The sequence below is a fragment of the Tyto alba genome, unplaced genomic scaffold, assembly GCF_018691265.1.
Source record: "Tyto alba isolate M040663 unplaced genomic scaffold, T.alba_DEE_v4.0 Super-Scaffold_8, whole genome shotgun sequence".
Classification (NCBI taxonomy): domain Eukaryota; kingdom Metazoa; phylum Chordata; class Aves; order Strigiformes; family Tytonidae; genus Tyto; species Tyto alba.
The window spans coordinates 21,319,729-21,340,806 of record NW_024881329.1 but is presented as its reverse complement, the minus strand read 5'-3'; the positions used below and the strand labels follow the sequence as shown (position 1 = coordinate 21,340,806).

At 38.3% G+C, this 21,078-nt stretch overlaps 1 protein-coding gene across 2 annotated transcripts in view; it reads right to left on the bottom strand.

The window, feature by feature from the left end:
• Positions 1–21,078, bottom strand: part of ASH1L (ASH1 like histone lysine methyltransferase) — a 63,611-nt gene that overhangs the window by 39,816 nt on the left and 2,717 nt on the right. For both annotated transcript variants that reach the window (XM_042784512.1, XM_032985423.2), the window contains exons 2-3: positions 15,182–15,704; positions 2,220–6,969 (exon numbers count right to left, since the gene is read on the bottom strand). In XM_042784512.1, coding sequence (XP_042640446.1) covers positions 2,220–6,969; positions 15,182–15,604 — 5,173 coding nt within the window. In that variant the 5' untranslated portion in view covers positions 15,605–15,704. The remainder of the gene's footprint in view (positions 1–2,219; positions 6,970–15,181; positions 15,705–21,078) is intronic.

Below are 21,078 nucleotides of genomic sequence, written 5' to 3'. Positions count from 1 at the left end.
ATCATACAGAACAATTTTAGAAGGCATTCCCCAATGCTGGTCTCTGACTACTTGTTTTAACTGCTCTGACTCAGTGTTCTCTCCACCACGCACCTAAATTGCGTCTGTTTTAATAAAGAGACGATCTTTGATGCACCACTGTTTTTTTCCCCACCTGTGCTATTTTCTGAAGTGCACAAAAACATCTGAAGTCTTTTACGGTAATAGTTTCAGAATCACAATTCAGCACTATGTTTAAAAACAAAACACAACATGCAACTTGACACTGCTCTTTGAATAGTAATAATGATTAAAAAAAAAAAAAGAAAAAAAAAAGAAAGAAGCCAGGCTTTTAACTAGGGCTTTTTCCTAGATGCAGTTTTAAGTTTTCTGATACACTGCACGCACATGGTGTGGGCATTAGGAGCTCCTTGTGAATGAGATGAATACTGAGCTGAAAGCCAGCCTCACAATAAAACCAGCTGGTTTCCATTGCGGGAAGTACACTTACTGAAAGTAATATATGGCATCTGAGGAACCAGTCAAACATACTGTAAGAGGGAGAGTGATTCAGTGCCTTCATGAACAGGTTTCAGCTTAAAACATCTCTGCTTTTTCCCTTAATTAGGTTGTTCCTCATAAAAACCCAAGTCAGATCATTCACTGTAATGGAAATCCTCAGGAAATTCCCAGAACTGCACGAGATACCACAACCAATTCCTCACTCCTCGGAGCTAAATTTAACCCTTTTGGTGATTTAGGATTTTTCTTTCCATTGCTGCAAGAGAAGCAATCTCATGGCTTTATTGCTTTCTCCTGACTCCCCCCTGCCCCGAGTAGTTTTAGTAATATGAAATTGTATAAAGCAATATGAACTTGTAAAAGAATCCAGCCACTTCCAAGTGCCCTTAAAATAAAGAAGCAAAACATAAAACCCTCAAATGCCAAAACAAAGAGAAAAAACCCTCCCAGAAAAAAACATACAAAGACAGAGCTGGGAGGCGGCAGGAGGCATCAGAACAGGAGTATCACAAGGAAAGGATGAAGATGAGAGTAGGGAACGTGAGGATGTGTTATTCATCACTGGTAGCCTGTTGTTTGTTTGGCTCTTGGTCTGTGAAATATTAGTCACAAGTGGTTTTGGACAAATGATTTAAATTCCAAGGGAGAGTGTAGGCACGTATTGGAGGGAGGGAGAAGCTATCAGACTTCCTTTATACATCAGAAGCAAGCAAGTAAAAGCACAAGCCACACTTTTGTCTTGCAGGTTATCTTTGTTATGCGGTCTCACTAACGTGTCCAAAGCAATTAAGACATAAGTAGATAAAATGTGAAAATTATTCCCACAAACATCTGTAGTAATACAGTAGAGCATGGAAAGTGATGTCTAATATAGTTTCTTCAAGTCTTAAATGTCACATTAGATTTTTTTTTTCTTAGTATTATGCAAATGACAAAGTTCACAGTTTCAGAATAGAAGTCTTTTCCTTAAGCAGCAACCCTCTGACAGCATCATTGCAATTTTCTGTACATACAGCTTCAGCTAGTTCTGTTTCAGTTTTGCTTGAAGCTACATAAGATGAGTTTCCCAACTATGAATAAAGCAGTCATCACAAGGTTTGTTTTTAAGCATTCCCAGCATCATTTAGTGTTCTGAAGTACTCTGCTAGAGGTCTCAAGTCAGGGATCAAAGCTATACTGTGGTAGAGATTATCAAAATAACTAAAATGGAGTTACAAAAGAAAAAGGAAACATTTTCTTAAATGGAAATGTTATTCACAATAGTAGTACCAGCAGCTAGTCTAAACCAAATCAACCAAACTTCAAAACAAACAGAAACATGGCCTTTAAAGTATCAAAAACCATGAGAAATTTTAACTCCTTTCTCCAGTAAGTTAAAATTGTGAGGAAGAAGAAACGACCTTTCCATGAGAAAGCATCCTTAGCATAACTTTATATACTGCTATAACAAAGCAAGAAAAATCTGGTGGGAAGAGGTACTTACACAATCCCTTAAGCAGCTCCAGAGAAGAGATACTACATTAGTCTGTACCAGAAGCACAGAACAGTGCTCTAACAGAATAGAGACACTCAAGAGCAAAAGCAAGAGTAGCGCTGAAATCCAACACAGAAAGATTCCTACATAGCCAAAGCTGTACTTGTCCTTTCCTAGCACATACTTGGTACAACATCAAATAGAAAGATTCATACGGAAGTACACACAATTAGATCTCCCTTACCTGACAGCGGCTGTAGTGCCTTTTCAATAGAAGGCAACGGTTCCTTTCTGAGAGGTCGATTTAGTGAGGTGTCTTGTGCACTGAAGAGTCCAGGGCTGTCAGTTAATTTTTTACGTCCATTGGTGCTGGTAGAGTTTGCGACTCTGCAGCTGCCTATTGCACTTGTGAAAAGATTTGTGTGTTCATCATTGCTGGCTGGCTCAGAGCTTGGAGTAAATCCCCCCAGGGACAGACCTGGGGAATTTTCTGAACAGTCTATCTGTAGAGGTGTCTGTAATCCCAGTGCTAATGAATTAGACTCCGAAGGCTCTCTCCTGACCCACTGTTCATCTCTGCTTAGCAAACCCTTTGAAGGTGACAGGTGTGGACAAGACATGTGACATCTGTGTTTCTCTTTATGTTTGTACCTCTCACCAACAGCCTCCTTCCCAAATCTGTAGCGCTTCAAGGACTCCAGAACTGTTCGAGAAGAGCTATTAGCTGTTATAGTGTCCATGGAAACCTGCGGTTGTTCAGAAGAACGATGTTCTCTGTGTTTATGGCGATGTCTGTGCTTATGTTCGAGCATCCAGCCATAAGCCATTTCAGGTGGTACACTGGGGTACGTGCTCATTGACAAGAGCGGAGTCCTACTTGTCGTGAGAAAAGCTTCCTGGCGTAAAAGTTTATGCTTCTTCTTGTGATATTTGGTGGGATTGAGAAGCAAATGGCCTGTATGCATGTAGGAAGGTGGTGGCAGGGGGGTAGTAAAAGAAGGAGAAGGTGGAGGAGGATAAAGAGTTGGAGGGTACCTTCCATAATAACCTAAGCCTATGGGAGCAGCTGCAAGAGGAGATGGAGAATAAGGCATGCCATATGAGGGATAGAACCCAGTACTGGAGAGGGGAAAGCTGAGGCTATGCATAAAAGGCATTTCTGCCATAGCCTCCCGCATTTTTGGAGGCCTGCCTCTCTTTTTCTTTAAATCAGGTTTTCTAATGTAGTGCAAAGGATCTAAAGGAAAAGTAGGATGGGTATAGAAACTATTGAAATTTATCCTAAAAATGGTAGGCAGTAAATCTCGGGGTATAAAATGGTGACTTCGGTGGGTTATTCTAATTTCACTTAATCGACTTATTAATTCTTCTAATTCGGCAATGAAATCTGGGTCCTGCCTACCTCGAAGCTGAGGATACTTCTTTTTCCTTTTTCGCTTCTGTCTCTTCATTTTGTCGTAACTAAGGTAATCATGACTGCGGCGCTTACATTTGTGTTTATGCTTTTCTTTTAGATTACTTAAAACGGTGGAAGTTTCTGGTGTAATAAGGGAAACATGATCAAATGAATGCCTTTTCTTCTTTTGCCCACAAAACTTCTCTGCTCGATCTGAAGTACTGTTATTATCTGTTCCTATTCCACTATCGCTGGGAATCGTTTCATCGCTGTGAGATTCACTTACTGGGGAAGGAGTGGCTTCTTTCAGCGATGTCAGCTCACTCAAGTGAGAAGGAGAGTTTGGCAACAACGTAGGTGGAGATAATCTCCTCCTCCCCTTAGCAGCTTTTTTCATTGCAAGTGTCTGAACAACACTTCCTTGTCTGGAGTGTATGTGTAAATACGGCACTGAGCTGGGCTCAATAAATCCTGCATCGCTGCTGACAGGGCTCTGTCCCCCACTCACTGCAGAAGACTGGGAGCAAACTGGAGATGGAAGAATCTCTGAATTATTAGCTGTTGAAGGCAGCAAATGGGGAAGTACTTGTCCTAGTGATGTACCAGGAGCTTGTTGAGCAGACTTCTCAAGAACTGTCAAACTGGCAGAACTGCTAGTTAAAATACCATTCAGGACAGCTTTAGGTTTCCTTCCTCTCCTTTTTCCTATATAAATTGTTCCTTTCTTGCTGACATTTATTTGCTGGCCTAATTTTGAACCAAATGTGGCAGCAAGAGTTGACACTGTATTGTGGAGCTTAGATTGCACTTTCCCTTTGTTATTTGGTTCCACTGTACTAGACAGAATCTGATTCAAAAGTTTCTTTCGCTTCAGAGTTTTCATTTTATTTATTTTTCGAATAATTGTTTTCATTAACTGTCCATTATTTCTCTTGGCAACTTTTCTGTCTGAATCTACTTCCAAATCAGTCATGCTACAAATATTAGGTTTCTGGACTTCTTCTGGCCCTCGGAGCTGGTCCTTTCTCTCAAAAAAATCCCCACTTCGATGTTGATCGCCTTCAGACCCAATCTTGCTTGAGTTATCTGTTCCAACAAAAGGTGCCACAGAAAGAATAGGTGGCTTCATTTTAATTGATGACCTGATCTGTCTTTTAGGTCTCCCTCTCTTTTTAGGAAAAGGTTGTCCTGATAAGCTCTGTTTTAGGGAGGGAATTTCTACTTCAGGCTGCAAAATTGGAGGTTCTTGCTCTTCTTTTGACTGCACTGAAAAGACTTTCGATGCTGGGATCTTTAGAGTTCTTTTGGGGGGACCTTCGAGCTCTGGCATCTCCTTGGATTTAGGCCTTCCTCTTTTGGGTTTATACATGTCAGGTAAGAAATCATCTGACATACACAAACTAGAGGGTTGTTTGTGAGTACTGTAGAACTTCTGAGTCTGCTTGTCAGTCTCAGCTAACAGCGCAAGAGACTGTCCATTAGCTTCATTGAGTTTTGGCAACTGATGTTTGACAAATTCATGCTCCACAAATGAAGATGATCCTATGTTTTTCAAGAATTTGGCCGGCTCCAAATTACTGCTTGATAGTGCACTGTATGAAATGTTTTTAAAAAGCTCTGACCTTTCTAGTTCTAGACCCTTTGGAGGTCGACACGTGTTTCTTGACACCACTTTAGTCCATCGTGGTTTCCTTCCTTTTCTTTTCTTTAAAGGTTTTGATTGTTGAGTAGTGCTCAAATTTTTTGCTCCTTGGCAGGATTTATCCGATGCAGCTATTGCACCAATTTTTAGGAACTGCTTGCTACTAAACAAGCTTGTAAAACTAACTACTGAAGGGGTAACAGTAGCATGAAGGCTTGTTTCAGCTGCCAAAATGGGCTTCTTCCCTGTAGAAGGACTAGTTCTTGAAGTTTCTACGTAAGTAGCTTTTGAATCATTTAAATCTTTATCAGCACCTTTAAAATCGGTGCTCAAAGTATGGTTCAATGTTCTGTTTATATTCAGAAGTGTACTGTCAGAAGAAAACTGAGTTTTGCCAATCTGATCTGAAATACCTTCTAAGAGATCTGCTGTGGAACTTAAATGCAATGAGTTAGATGCTAACTGTGAAGATGTTGCTGGGAGGCTCCTGTTTAAGGTGGTAACAGACACTGTGGGTGAAGGCGATGGAAGATTTCCCTCTCCTACTGCACTAAATGGGGACTTTGCTGTTGATACGTCTGAAGCACCTCCTGTTCTGAAGTCTGGTGAAGTGCAATATACCGGAGGCTGTTTTTCATGCTTAGATGTTTCATAAATCCCTTTTTCACTGGTTGAGTAAGCATCCTGTGGAACACAGATTCCTTCGTTAAACATTTCTTTGCCTACATCAGCAATTTCTTTCCGAATTGAAAATTTTTCCAAGATACTTTCTTTATTCTGTCTCATAAGATGCTTCTCAAATGTTTTGCTAGTAGTATTTTCCTTCAGTAAATCTGTAGTCTCATGGCTTTCAAGGCTACTGAGGTTTGAATTGCAAGGAAGCTTAAAGGGCTCCGAGGCAGGCATAAGAGAGTCTGCTTTCAGAGTTCCGGAGTCCTTGTTAACCAAACCAACTGGACTGCTGATTCCTGTTGGCTTCTTTCCAGAGTCCTTGCTAACCAATCCCACCGGACTGCTAATTCCTGGCATCTTCCTCCCAGAGTCTTTGTTAACTGGTCCGATTGGGCTGCCAATCCCTGGTGTCTTCCTTCCAGAGTCTTTGTTAGTCAGAACTGTTGTATTGCCAGTCCCTAGCATCTTTCTCCCAGAATCCTTGTTAACCAATCCTGTAGGACTATTTATTCCCAGCAACTTCTTCCCAGTATCCTTGTTAATCAATCCTGCTGGAGTGCCAATCCCCACTGGCTTCTTGACAGACTCCTTATTAGTCAATCCAGTTGGAGTGCCGATACCCGGAAGTTTCCTCCCAACATCTTTGCTGATTAATCCAACTGCAGAGCTGGTCACTGGCTGCTTCCTTCCAGAGTCCTTGTTACCTAACCCAGTTGGAGTGCTGATCCCTGGAGGCCTCTTTCCAGAGTCCTTGTTAACCAATCCAATTAATGGGCCAATCCCTTGTGGCTTCTTCCCAGAGTCTTTGTTAACCAATATGGCTGCACTACCAATCCCTAATGGCTTCTTCCCTGAGTCCTTGTTAACCAATCCAACAGCAATACCAGATCCTGGCAATTTCTTTACCAAATCTTTATTAACTAAACCACTTGCAGTTATGGTTCCTGGTAGCTTCTTCCCAGAGTCTTTAACCAAGCCAGACGCAGTTGCATTTCCAGGCTTCTTCTGCTTTGTTTTGGAAGACTTTGAAGGAGGACAAGTTGCAATAAGTTGAGCCAATTTCTCTGTTACAGTTGTTGCTCCGTTAATCTGTGTTCTATCCTTTAAGTCAGAATTATGGCTACTGATAAGAGTCGGAGGAGATGACTTTATATAATCTGTCATTTCAGAGTGCAATGGGGAAACTTTCTTAGATAAAGGATTTGTTTCTACTTGTATACCTTCTTCCACATGTAAGTCAACTGTTGCAACTTCTCCAGCTTTCTTGTATGACTTTGAAGGGTCCTAGAAGTTAGTTAAAAAAAAAAAAAATCTTTAGGAGCAGAGCATAAAGACTGTCTCTGAGTAACACAATATCTTTGTACGTTGAGATGATTAATACCTGGTTTTGATAATATGGTAACTATATAAACACACACTTCACGATCCTATTAATTTTAAAGCAGATATATTTCAGTGGATGTGTTAAGGCTTTTCTGATCTTAAGGAAATCCAAACTTGTTCCCAGTCCTCAAATGTAAACCATTTAATCTGTTTCCCAATTATAAACATTCTCCGAAACCACTGTTGATGTTTATTTAAAAAAAAAAAAAACAACAAAATCCAAAACATTAACAATAATGTTCAGGGATATTTATTTATAGTGTGATAACACTTGAAGACCTGACACGCTACTGAGAAGCATCTGAGCACTGCACTGCAAGAGCAGGCATTGTGTAAACCTGTCTTGTCCCAGGATACCCTCAATCAGTGTAGTAATAGATTCTCCTTGCACCAGACTGCTGACAGTACTAAAATAAGTCAAATTAGTCTGTTGTTTGTATGGGGTGGGGGGGATGACACACAGAACACACATGGAATAAATGAAACGTGTAAAGTTATTTTCAGTTCTGACCTAACCACATTTGAAATTTATTCTGTGAAGGTTAAAAAAAAAAAAAAAAAATTGCAATCCCCATTACCTCAATAAAACCCACTAGGAACATCTTAATAAATTAATCTTTTATTTTGGAAGAACATTCTTCTTTACATGCAGTGCCCAACACATCTCTAAAATGCATGAGATACATTCACTCCAAGCAGGGGCTAAGAATGTAAGACTGATTCCTTACAAGCTAATTATATATACACGCAATTTTAAAACCTTCTGGGATCTACTATCTCAAACATTTAAGAGTGAAAGGCATTAATGCCACACCTATTCATCCCTCTGCAACAAAAATTAGTAAGACAATTGCATGGTACTTACCGTACTTGATTATGATCAGCATTAGATTCATCATGTTTTACAAAACTGTAACTATGGTTGGCCTATATCTAATTATGCTGAAGAAAGATATAGCCTGGATTCCTTTGAAAGCATTTCATAAACAGCAAGCTTTGTTGCTGATCATGAACAAAGTATTTATTCAGTAAACCACACCAGCATTACTTAGACTGAATCCAGCTTGTAGTCTTCTGTCTGACAATTTCCTAGAGATGGGAAATAGTTGCTTGGGTAATGTGCTGCCTGAGCGGCCAGAGCCTCTGTAGTGCATAAAGAGGCACTCCAAATCCTGCGCTGCTGCCTTTCTGCAGGGATAGAGCAAGAGGTGTGTTTCTTCCTGCCCACATACAGGCCTGGAACTTACGTGGAAACTACTGAGTCAGCAGGACATACGACATGACTCCAAGCCTGGAATCCAACCACTCCTGCTGATGTTCTCGAACATACCCGGGGTAGACCGTGAGTGCTAGAGACATCAGCTAAATGGTATTACAGTAGTCTTTCTGATCAACCTGAACAACAACCTTTGTAGGGTTACAACCTCTTTTCTGTGGTTTTAAATTTTAAAAAGAACTTTGGAACAAAATGTTAATCTTTTTTGTTCAGTGGACTTGGACACATTTGAAAAATTCACCTCAATATTGACTTGGGAATTCAACTCTTCATTCCTGTATTTGCTGAGCCACCTGTGTATACACTCTCTTCCTTCTTTCTTCTATTGCTCCTCTATAGTCAGCTACCCTACTAGATAGTTTTAGTTATATTCTCATACTCTACCATCGATGACATTGAATGCCTCTTGTCAGGCTTCGCTTTTTCCTCTGTTTCCAAACAAAGAGCTTGGAAGTTTTATTAGATATTTAAATAAATACATAAATAAGAAATCCCTTCCAAACACCACCTTTCATCTAAATAAGATGCCAGGATTTTGAAAACATGACTTTAGCATCAAACAAGGACCCTTTGAAAGCTGAAGGTATTTGCCCTGGGAAGTTTCTTTCTCATCTAGGGTGAGTGAATTTTTCAAGCACACCGGAATTTCAAAGAACATGAAAAACAAGACAAGAATCATCTATTGAGATGACAGAGAAGAAATTCAAAAAAGTATGTAATTTTTTCAGCATTTTTAAACCCAACATTTAATATGGGCAATTATTTTCATTTTTTTCCATAAAGCCACAGTATGATTAACATAAACATTTTTTGGGGTGGGTAGTGGTGTGGGGTTTTTTAAGGAAAAAATCCATCTGGTAATGGTTAATAGAGACATCTTGATCAAAATATCTAACTTTCTTCAGAGAAGGTTGCACTAACCTGGCTGCTGCAGTAGCTGCAAAAAGGTTAAAAAAACCCCAACATAGAGCATAGAGTCAGAGTTCCTTCTTGCAATTCTGTATTATGAAAAATTTCAAATATTTTGTTAAAGTGAATGGGAGGTATTATTATCACTAAGGAGTATCATTCAGGAAGAATAAGATTATTGCAAACAGATGATAAAAATTAAACTTATGTAGTGCAGAAACATGAACTTCAGGAATAACAAGGCCATTTTCTTTATGGAAGGCAACAATGGAAGAAAAGAATTTGAATGCACTGCTCTCATATTGAGGAAATCAAGTACATCTCAGCTTAAGTGAGCACCAGCACAACTCTACCAGCACCAGCCATAGCATAAGTGGTGGTACACACCAACTGTAAGTATTTTTAAGCAAGTTGTCTAAAACCTAGTGAAAACAGATCACACCATATGTCTCAGACTAGCCTTGATCACTGCCTATTTCTTTACTTGGTCCACACTGAAATCCTTAATGTACCAGAAGCTAAATTCCACTAGCTGTTATGATCACTTCCCTACCAGCCCAAATTTGTTTCCAGAAAGTAAACAAGATTTCACAAAAACAGCGATTTGTCACTGATCAAAGTTCTCCTCTTGGGGGAGGGTGGCCACAAGCATGGGTTGGGTCTGATGTCTCCAAACCTGCTGCAGTAGTAGAACAAAACCCACCAGTCGTATCGGTTACTGGTTTTAAAGCTGTGGCGTAAAAGAGACTGTAGTCTATGGAGAATAGTTTGGCATTTAGCCCAGCTTTTCTGTGGCAGCTGCAATCTTATGTAAATTATGCTGGAGTGTCACATTTCAGGAACTTCCCCCCAACTTAGCCACCCTCATACTCACAAAACATACAGCTGGGAGGCGGGGAGCAGCCATGATATGTCCTACTGCACTGGAGACAAAAAAGGTGCCTTTGCTTTCCTGAAGTAACTTCTATTGCCTAAACAATCACTCCATTAGTCAGGAAGGAGAGATCTGGAGTCCAAAACAAGTTACAGAGTGCTCTCAGTGTATATAGCACTTCAAAGCTTCAACAGCTGGCATGGCCATGTCCACACACAGCTCTATAAATGCGTACCTACGCTCTTGTTTTCATTTTGCTCCTGATGCTGGAAGCTGGCCTTACACGCAGCACGTTCAGCATTTCAATTTTCTCTTGTGGTTCCAGGGAGTAGAGAGCCCTACTTAACTGTCTGACTTTAACAAATGCACAGTTTTGTATCAGAGAAAGCGTAAAGTCAGATTTCAATGCAGATAGAAATCACTCACAGGAAAAAAAAAACCCCTACCATCTCCTAGATGTTTCATCTATCTAAGTCACCTAATACGTCTGCAAACAAGCACATACTTCAAACTACTTCACAGATGCCTCTATGTTGCAATGCAAGTTGACAATGTCACACAGAAGTGTAAAACTGTTTTTCTTGGATTACATGCATTTTCATTCAAGAATGCTAGATCTATTTTATGTTGTTCTGGCTTTCAGATCGTAAACTGTTAAAAAGGTCTAGATTACATTACATTAAAAAACTTTTTGTGCTTTAAAAAATAAAACATTTGTTCCTGTGCAAACTTTAGCTGTAACCGTCTGGCTTAAAACTCGATCCAACGAAAGAATCACCCAAAGCAATTACATAAAACATGTAAGTTTTCATAACATTTGTATTATTGTTAATTTTGCATTAAGCCAAATTTAAAATTTTATATCTCCTATGTAGACATATGATTTCTAGACTTGCACCATTAATCTGAGGAATAAAAATTCCAGGTTATTTTGATATAAACTATTAACAGGTTATAATCAGTCATTCCAGAATCATCACAAGCACCAATAGCAAAAATTTGGCATTACTTCCAAAAAGGCATTCATTGTTACACTACATCTCAACGTTTATTATTACTAGATTATTATTTACTGTTATTAGTATTGGTACTTATTTGCAAAAAGCTTAAGAGTAAATAATCTTTCACAAGAACCAGGGTATCTCCTATCAAGTCTGATGCAAAATTCACACTTATCATACTAGAACCAAATTAGTAAATGCAAGATAGTCTCAGCTTCCAAAAGCTGAAATAGTTAGAAGAAAACAGCTTGTTAATGAAAATTTTGCTTGTTAATTCTCTTGAGAACTGCCAGCAAGCAATAGGGATTCTTATATGTATATATACACACACACACAGAGGTTTACCCATTATTACTTTAGCTGTTCTACTTCTGGCCAACGCACAGGCTATAATTCAAATAAGCATTCTGAAGAATCCCATAAATTGTTTGTGTAGTGCCTATCAATATATTCCATACAAGTGTCCCAAATAATAATGAGCGAAAGTGTGCTTGCTGCTTAATTTTCACCACCAAGACTTTTTAGACTTTTGTAAAAGCAAATTTTAGCCAACTACCAGGAAAAAAATTACTTTGTGTAATTAGTGTAAGACAAAAATGTATGAGTCTATCCTGTCAAAAATATTGAGCTACTCAAAAAGAAAAAAAACCAAAGCACTTCTTTAGCTTTGTTACTGTTTTGCTTGAAAATTTTCAGTTAGTAACTGTGATTTCATCAGCAAACTTTCCTGTAGAGTCTTCCTACATAACCAAGGGCAATAGAAAGAACTAGAGTACTGCACTCAGCAGTTTTACAAAGAAATAAGGAGATGGAGCAAAAGGGCATGTTCCAACTTGCTTCACTGTTTTACCATGACTATTTTAGAATTAAAGCAGGCTGTTACTATTACTTCTTGCCTTCATATTTTCTAAAACTTTAGTAATGCAACTTTGCTACGTCACTGGCTACATTTACCTTGGGAGCATAGGTAAGCCATTCACTCACCTCTTCTGCTAAAACTAACAGAAGCAAAATTTATGTTTACATGTAAGGCTCAGGTTTTCAGGCTTAGCAAAGGTACACTAGCCATATAGCAATGTCTGTCTGTCACAAGACTCTTCTGAAAGAAAGAAGTCCAAGTTTCATATTCAGAGTCAAAAAGAAAATTGAATACTGTTTTGCCATTACAGTAACTTTTAATTTTGTTTCTCTTAACACCTGGGAATCTTTCTAGGTCTCTCTTTTATGTTCTATGATTTTCTCTTCAGAATACTATTAACTTTTTTGTCTACACATTTCTGGAGGACAAATTGTAAATACACAAGTTACCCACCTCACCTATCCCTCATCTTTCAGAATGGAGATAAACCCTCTATTAACATAATCAAAGACAGCCCCCAAGTTTTAAGAATCCTTTTAGTACTAAGCTTGAGAAAGAAGCATAACTACCATAGATGGGAGTGCAAAGTATTTTCCTACTATTTTAATTTCACACCAATATTCCCAAAATATTTCCACTACTTCTCCTTGTGTCTTAGTGGTTAATTGAGTATACTGTAAGTGCTAAATTGTCATTCAAATTCTTTATTCCTCTTTTAAAAGTACAAAGAGTTCAGTTTCACAGCTCAAAGTATTGCCACACCTTGCTCCTAACTGGTCATATATTTGCTTTTTTTTCCCTTCCTTCCCACTGAAAGGAAGGATTGAGGGATTGTTTTAATTTTCTGAAGTGTAATTTACAGTGCTAAAACTTACTGTGTTTCATTGCAGTAAGAAAAAAAAATCCCTCTGGTATTACAGTCAAAACATGCAATAATTTTAAATGATGTTTACCATTTGTTTCTAGAAAGACACTTCTTAATCACGCTTGGTGGAAATCAGTAGGATGCTGTAAAGTGTCATTTCTAACATTCCAAAGTGCCAGAATGGCAGCAGGGAACATACAGAGTTAACTTGAAAACCATTTCAGTACAATTTGAAAGAGAGAGCAGAGTATCTAAAGTGAATTATCATTAGTTCAGGGATTTGAAACTATTTTAAGTAATGCAAATTTAATGCAACAGATTTGAGCTTCTCTACGCATTTAAGTTGTTCATCAGACAAGGAGCAGAAGTAACTCCATTTAGAACAGCTGGAATTAAAAAGTGATATGGTATCAATGGTCTCATATATAATATCAGTAATATTTAATAATGTCAGTAGTATTTGTTTACCAACTTTCTAATTTCCACTGGAGAAGAATCCATGCTGTCACCATGCGAGATTAAATATTCATTATTCTCCCTGGTAAAAATTCCCAAGGCACAATCTCTTGTTGCAATGGGAAAGTTTCCATACTTAATGGCTCTCTTTACTAGTAAGAGATTTTGAGTTGCAAGTACCACCTCAATCCAGACATCAAGAGAGATCAATGACTGGATATTCCAGATTGGCCCAATACTCCACTTGTCGCAATATAGTCTTGTTAAAAAAAGTAAAAAACATAAAAGGAGAAAGAAAAATAGGAAGTGATTGGTATAATGACAAGTTGTGATCTATTCTTTCATTTTTTTTCAGGATGAAGTTAGAGAAATCATTAGAAATAAGAAGCTTGTTCTGAAATGGAAGAATGTAAAATAAAGGCTGTGGCCAAAGTTTTAAGTTACATAATGTACCACTTAAGAATTTCTTGTTTGACAGACTGACTAAAAATGCCTTTCTGTTTATAATGGAGGAAAAAACCCAGTGCAGTAGCATGGTTGAGTCTCAAAAAAGTAATTTTAGTCATTACATGTAACATTACAGCACACCTGTTCTTTCAGGGCATAATTTATTATTTCTCTTTGAACATCCTCTTCCTCAAGGAAAACTGAAATCTGGGTATGCCAGAGGAAAGAAAAAGGTTTGGGTATGTCAGCCAGACATTGTCTTAGTATAAGATAAAGGAATTTTCCTTCCCTTTGAGTAGGCTCTACCTGATGAGATATGCCAGGACAGATTTATGCAGGTAGCCTTATGAATAGCACGGAGGCTAGAGAAATTAAAAACCTTCAGCCTTGGGACCCTTTGAAACAGGAGCCCCATGAACAGACAACTTATGTGAAGAAAGGACTCTTAACTTCCAGGGACTTGTAGTCCCTTGCTGAAATGCCTGGCATCGCAAAGCTGAACCAAGCTACAAAAGGAACGCGCAAGGAAACTGGGAGATAAATATGCACTCATAAGGAAACAAAGACAGATGCAAGGAAAGTGGGAGTATAGGGAAAAACTTCAGCTTTAAATCAGTAGGTATGTACTAAAAGGAGACAGAGTGTGGAGGGTATATTCTAACATTTTATTAGTTAGCAAAACTTTTACGTATATTGGAAAAAAGAGCATGCTGTAACAAAACACTTCTAAAATTTAGTATCTATGCAACTACATTTATAATTCTTGCCATTTATCCTGTTTTCCCTATCTGTTATTGCTGCTCTTACTTGTTACATCATGCAGATTCATAAAAACAAGACATCCTCAAGGCAGGGCTATCTCCTTACATTTGGAAAATACCTGGCACATCTCTCAAGCCACTGCCTTTATATGCAGTTTATCACCAAGCTGTTTTCTAACATATCTGGAAAAGTATCTTTTACTTTGCAGACACTGCTTGATACGTTCATCACAGTGTCAGTTAAGACACAACGCAAAAACAATGGTTCTAACAGGTAAGAAAAAAACGTAAATCCAAATACTAGATACAAGCACAGCAAATACATGACCCCATTTAGAGACAAGACCACCCACTTTCTTCTATACAAGAGACTAAAAATTATGCGATTACTTTTCAGAAATTTACCTATGATGTTTACTTCAAGTTAACATGGGAATTATCTTTCACTACTGCTGAAAAAACAATGTTGGCAAACTGTGAAAGAGCAAAAGCATTTTTTCCTGATTGAACTGAAATCAAACCATTTCTAACTTCAGAATCTTCAATATCAGAGGTCACATGGAAAAACAGTCAGTAGAACATGATCATGCAAAGATGCCAGAAACTTTTAAATACAGTTTAAATTCACTATGACTTGCAAAACACTACATAAACACACTACTCACTTGTTTTGAAGGACAGTGCTCGTTCTTCTCATCTGTCATCTTCCCACTCTTTGGTGCCCTTCTTGGTTGCTTGATGCTGGTTTTTATAGCAGGCCGGCACACATAATTCTCAAGGTTCTTGGGAGGCTTTTTTGTTCGCTTTGCTTGAAGACCAATCTTCAGTTTCAAGTTTCCCTCTGAAAAGTTAGTTTCTTTCACTGAAAACTGTTGCTGTGCATCAGTCAGAGCCTCATTCTTCCCATTCTCAGTACTGTTCCCCTCCCGATTCTTCTTCTTACTGTCGTCTTCTTCCTTGGTGCAACTTTCTAGCTCTATTTCTCCTTTTCCCACCAACGTGCCAATGTTTACTACAGAGGGGCTTTTCCCAGAAAACCCTTCAGAATCAGAACCCAAGCCTAACATAGCAGTATTCCGAGGGTCCATCACAGGCGGAATATATGCCTTCAGGTAATTTTAGGGAAGATTTAGAGAGATATGTTCCACAGAAGATCTGTTCTACTACTGGCAGCCAGCATCTTTTACTCTGCAAAAGAAGAAGAAAGACAGAACTAAACTTTGATTTTCTAACAGAAATTAAATGAATATTAAAAACATTTAGAAAGCAAACAATCATACTTCAAACAAGCACAATTATGCAGCTGGTGTTTCAAAACACCAACCCTTCCTGCAACCCACTACAAAAATACAATTTATCTGTAAAACCACTTTTAAATGATAGGTGAGAAGTCAAAAGTATGTGAATATTATAATTTCTAATTCATCCACTTCATCCACATGACACTTCAATTGATAGTTAAGGCTTTTAATATTGATCACCAATATATATATTTTTTTATTTAAAACCAGAGCACAGCTACTCCTAGTACTGCCACTCTTAGGCTGGACCCACTGAAACAGCTGCATCTACAGAATGATGTAGCTAATGAAACCTACCATAAAGCATCCAAAACCCAGACACAATCCAATTTTGATCATCTGAGCTACTAGAAAAGTTGAACTTCACCCAAGTATGCATTGGTTTACAAATATGCCACAAAATCTGCTTATTACTTGAGGACTTTCCACAATTAAGGAAGAAGGATGGGAGAACAGAAAAAAAACCCCACCAAATACATTCATGCACTAATTTGTACTTTCTGGAGCATGGGAACAGAAAAGTCCATGCTGCAATCAGAGACACTATTATATATATATATTTAAGCTATTTATTATAATATCTATATATATTAGAGGGAGTTTTTTCACCTTAACTAAAACAAAAGTTTCAAATCCCTGGCTGGCTACTTGCATGCCAGCACTGCCTCCCATGCTCACACACAGACCACCACAGAGCCGTAAGCTGCTGTTTCCGCCACTGCCAAAGAACAAAATCTGTGTACCCCGTTATATTTTTATCCATGCAAAGAAAAATAATCAGAAAAAGAATTTGCAGAAGATACAAATATGGTGTACTGATAACTACCAAAGAGGACGAATCACAGTTACAAAAGAGAAGCTAAACATGCATTTCAATATGGTCAGATATTTAGAGTATGATGTAAGAGAAAAGGACACAAGCAGTGTTTACAGAACTGGGGACATGAAAATCAGCAACCCTCAAAAGGACTCTGTGCATAGGATGGACAGGAACTCCTGGAGAAATGTGACAGTGCACACAAGGACCTACACAATCTTCAGTGTACTGAAAAAGTATCAGGTCTTTTTGACACTGCTATGGCAACCTGTTGTCCATACGCCTGTCTGCCCCGTGGTTATGGCACACTGAAACACTCCAGATCTAACCCTACTCAGCCTTAACAGCAGCTCAGGAGAGAAGTTCTCCTTTCTCAAGTTCCAGGAGCTAAACCAGAACAATCCAGGTGGACAGATTTGTTTTAGTGGTATTCTACGCAGAAAGTGTTTAAATATCTTCATCATTTAAATATCTTAATAATTTTTGAAGATGAAATATGTCAGAAACAGGTCTGAAAAAAATATCTATGTACTGAAAAGAGCATCTCAGGAACTAAACCAGCACGATTTTCTGTTCTTATATTCTATTCAGTTATTAAGGCTGAATTGTAAGGAATGCTATGAAAAGATTTCAACAGTTTCAATGAACTTCAAAATGAGTTTCAATGGTTTCAAAAAGGTTTCAACAAGCTCAGCAATTATCTATGACATTTGTCCTTCTGGCAGGTCAGCACATGCATACTTGAGCCCATCAGCATGTGGCAGGACCCAAAGCCATACAAGTCTTGTCCAGACAATAATTAGAAAAACAGCAGTGAGGAGGTGGTATTTTGAGGTGGCTCAGTAAACACGAGCACTGTATAAAAAGGGGGAAGGATAAGGAATGTGAAAGGTGATACTGGGAGAGGACTAAGGCAACTGCAGCGGACACTGGTTGGAAGACAGATGCCAGGATTAGTCAGGACAGAAGAAATGCTGCTGAGAACACAAAATGCAAATCATTAGAAAGCTTGGCTTCACTGGCTACATTCTCAGAGAAAACAGACATTTTCACGTTCTGTGCACATTATTAAAAGGGATTTCCATCTGCAGCTACAAATTTTCAACTAAGAATACCATGTAAAAATCAAAAATGCTATTATTACTCATAAGACTAGAGGTACTTAGATAAAAAAATCTCCATTTTACAACTAGAAAAAATGGGTAGAGCAGTGTGACACAGGGGGCTAGAAATCAAGTCAGTGACAGTTCCTAGTTCAAGGCCCAATGTTCCGTTCATTAGGCTACACCATGTCACCAAAAATGGGCTTTTTCGTACATGCTGACACACAAATGAAAACTGGGCAGAAGTAAAATAATTCCAAGCTAATGCATGAATTTTATTATACAAGTTCAGGAAAAGGAAGGAATCCTACATCACACAACTCAAATCTCTGTTCACACGAATGTTTCTTTCTCTGACGACTGTGGTCCAGAACAGCCACATCACTTCAGTCATTTTCTCAAAAATAATTAATAAGCTTAAAATCTGAAACCAAATTAAACTGAAACAGCACCATCTATATTGCTGTATCTGACTCCATATTTACTTAATAGCAAGACTTTAAGTAAGTACACTCAGACACTGACCTTAGAAATTTCAAGACCAAGACAAAGTGCACATTGAGGATTAAGGGAGAAGACCTGTGTTAAAATCTTATTCTGTGGTAAGACAGAATCAGCAACTATCCTAGAAATAGTCACAAAATTGATGGCTCTCAAAAACACATAGCAGGTCAGTTTGTTTATGCATTAATTCCTCTCTACACAGACCAGGAAAAATGCTAATCCTGGACCTAATCACCATTTTGCCTTGATCATTGTAATCTTCTTCTCACTGACTCTCCAATTACCCCACTCTAATTCACAGAAAATGTGTCTGACAATTTGACCATTTTCATAACCGTGAACTGATTACATCTCATCTCTTTGAATCCCATGAATGCTGCTTCTTCCCTACCTCAGCAAGTTCAAGCTTCCTGTCATTGTCTTCAAGGTGTGCATAACTCTACCTTGGTTCTTCACTTGTTCCTGTTCCTTAGTGCTTTCTGTTCCACCAATGACAAGCATTATATGCGTTCTTTTGTACTGTTATTTGATTTTTTTCTCTCTCCTCTTTTATTTAAGTAATATTTGCTTTCTCTGTGCTACTCCTCACAGTTCATATGCGCCACCTGCACCAGTCTATGGGATCTTTACCATTCTTCATGCAGGTTATGCCTTAAAATCTCCGTGTGGATATCAATGCAAATGAACAGGCAAATGATGACAGCCATAGTTCAGAGGCAGCTATAAAAGCTTATATGAATTTACCATGAAAACACCAATAATTTGGCACTTTCAAGACCTAAACCTATCATACTTACTTTGTGATACAAAGTATGTATCTGTGTCTTTGCTTTCCACATTTGTTCCATTAATTTGCAAGTTTTGTTTTTAATTATACTGTAGGCTTCTTCAGGTCAGAAAAATGGACCATGGACTTGCAAAGTACCTGCTTCAATGATACCGATCCCTGAAAGAGATCTGTGCATGTTTCTACTACAAAGCCCTTTACGAGAAAAGCACTAAATCTGTCTGGTGCACCCAGTAAGATTTCTCTGAAATTAAAGCACTGGAGCCTCATTGCCCATGCCCACAATTAAGTATTTTCTAAGCTTGCACACTGTCATTTAACCACATTGCTTCATAACTTCTAAGACTAGAAAGTACTGCTATAATCAAGCAGCACGGTATTCTACACCAGGCCAAGAACTCTGCTCAGCAATTCCTATCCCACTGCTCACATTTTGCAGACCCACTGCAGGTCTTTCCAAAGCAACATAAACATTTTTTATTGAAACACTTTTTTTTGATGAAAGAAACTTCCATTTCCCTGGGGACTCTGTTCCAAGACCTAATCCACATTTTGTAACAATTTTCATCCACAGGATCTCAGGCTAACATAAATTTTGCTAGATTAAGAACCATCTGGTATCAAATCTCTATATGGCCTTACAAATCATGATCAAGACATGTCCTAACCATCCGCTAAGAAGCAAAACACATCAAACTTCCAGTCTCTCACCCAGTAGATTCTGTAGATCTTAAATACCTCCTGTAGTAGTTCTTCCCAAAAAAAGATGAACTAGGAAGCATTTTAACATCCATCTTGACATGTGCTACCTTGAACTAAATGGTGTTCATTAATTATTTTTCTAACGCCATATACAGTTGTAATACTTATTATTCACTTATTCCCCTGCTGATGCATCCAAAGCCCTTTCTGCTCATCATCTGCCAAGATTTGTTCTTCTGATCCCCTGCTTTTCCAGAAAAAAATACCGAGGATTGACTTCTACTGCCAACTTCTACATAAGTTTTCCTCCCCACCCCGTTAGCAATATTAAATGAGATTTTTTTTTCCCCTGTCCAATTTACCATGTCATCTTCATTTCTGCTACTGCTTTTGTTAACGAGCACATACTGTGATTTTATATTTGGAAGGTATTTTTCTTTTGGTTCTTTCTATTACTTCAGCTCCAAGAGACATTAAAAAAATTCAGCTGAGTGTCTGAAATCTCAGAATATTACTAGTAACTCTATGGTCTCCTACAATCCTTTCTCATATTCCTTGTCTTCTTTCTCCTGCTATGGAAGACAGCTACCACACTCAGAAGTTCCTTCTCAAAAAGAAAACAAAATGTGTCATAAAAACCCCACTATATTTCCGCACACCACATATCCTAAGCAACAACATGGACTACGGGAGGTCACTGAAACAGAAGAAATGGAGACACTCGTCAGAAATAAAGTTACTGTTTGTGTTATATGAGGTGACAAATATCATATTTTACAAATTGAATCTGTTAAATGTGGTTTTGACAGCCATAAAAGAAGAGAGTACCTGTCTTGTCAAGAATATTCTACAGAAGTGTTCATAGCAAAGACAGTATGGGCCACGTGTTGGGAGAGCAAATGGCAGCATCACACTTATTTTGTAAGAAGAAATGCAGAGAGCAGACATGATGACACACTTTGCAAGTATGCTCCAGTGAGAGGAAAACTTTGTAAGCAGATATAATGTTTCTTCTAGTATCTTAATCATACTTCTTTTGATATCGTACCTTAACCAAGAAGCTTGGAAACGCAAGACTGAATTTTGACTTGTCTGATAATTTTGTTGTTTCACTATTCATATGCAAATTAATATGAAATTGCTAAACACTGCATAACAAAACCCATATTTGATCAGACCAAAGGTTCATTTAGCCTTAGGCTGTTAGTCCCAACATTAGCCAATACTGATTGCCTAGGGAAAAGCATAAAACCCCCAACATATGCTGTGGTAATTCCACTAAAATATTATCCCAGCCTCCAAATTTGTGATTCAGGAACTTCCTGAGAGGTATGTCTCTACGACTAAT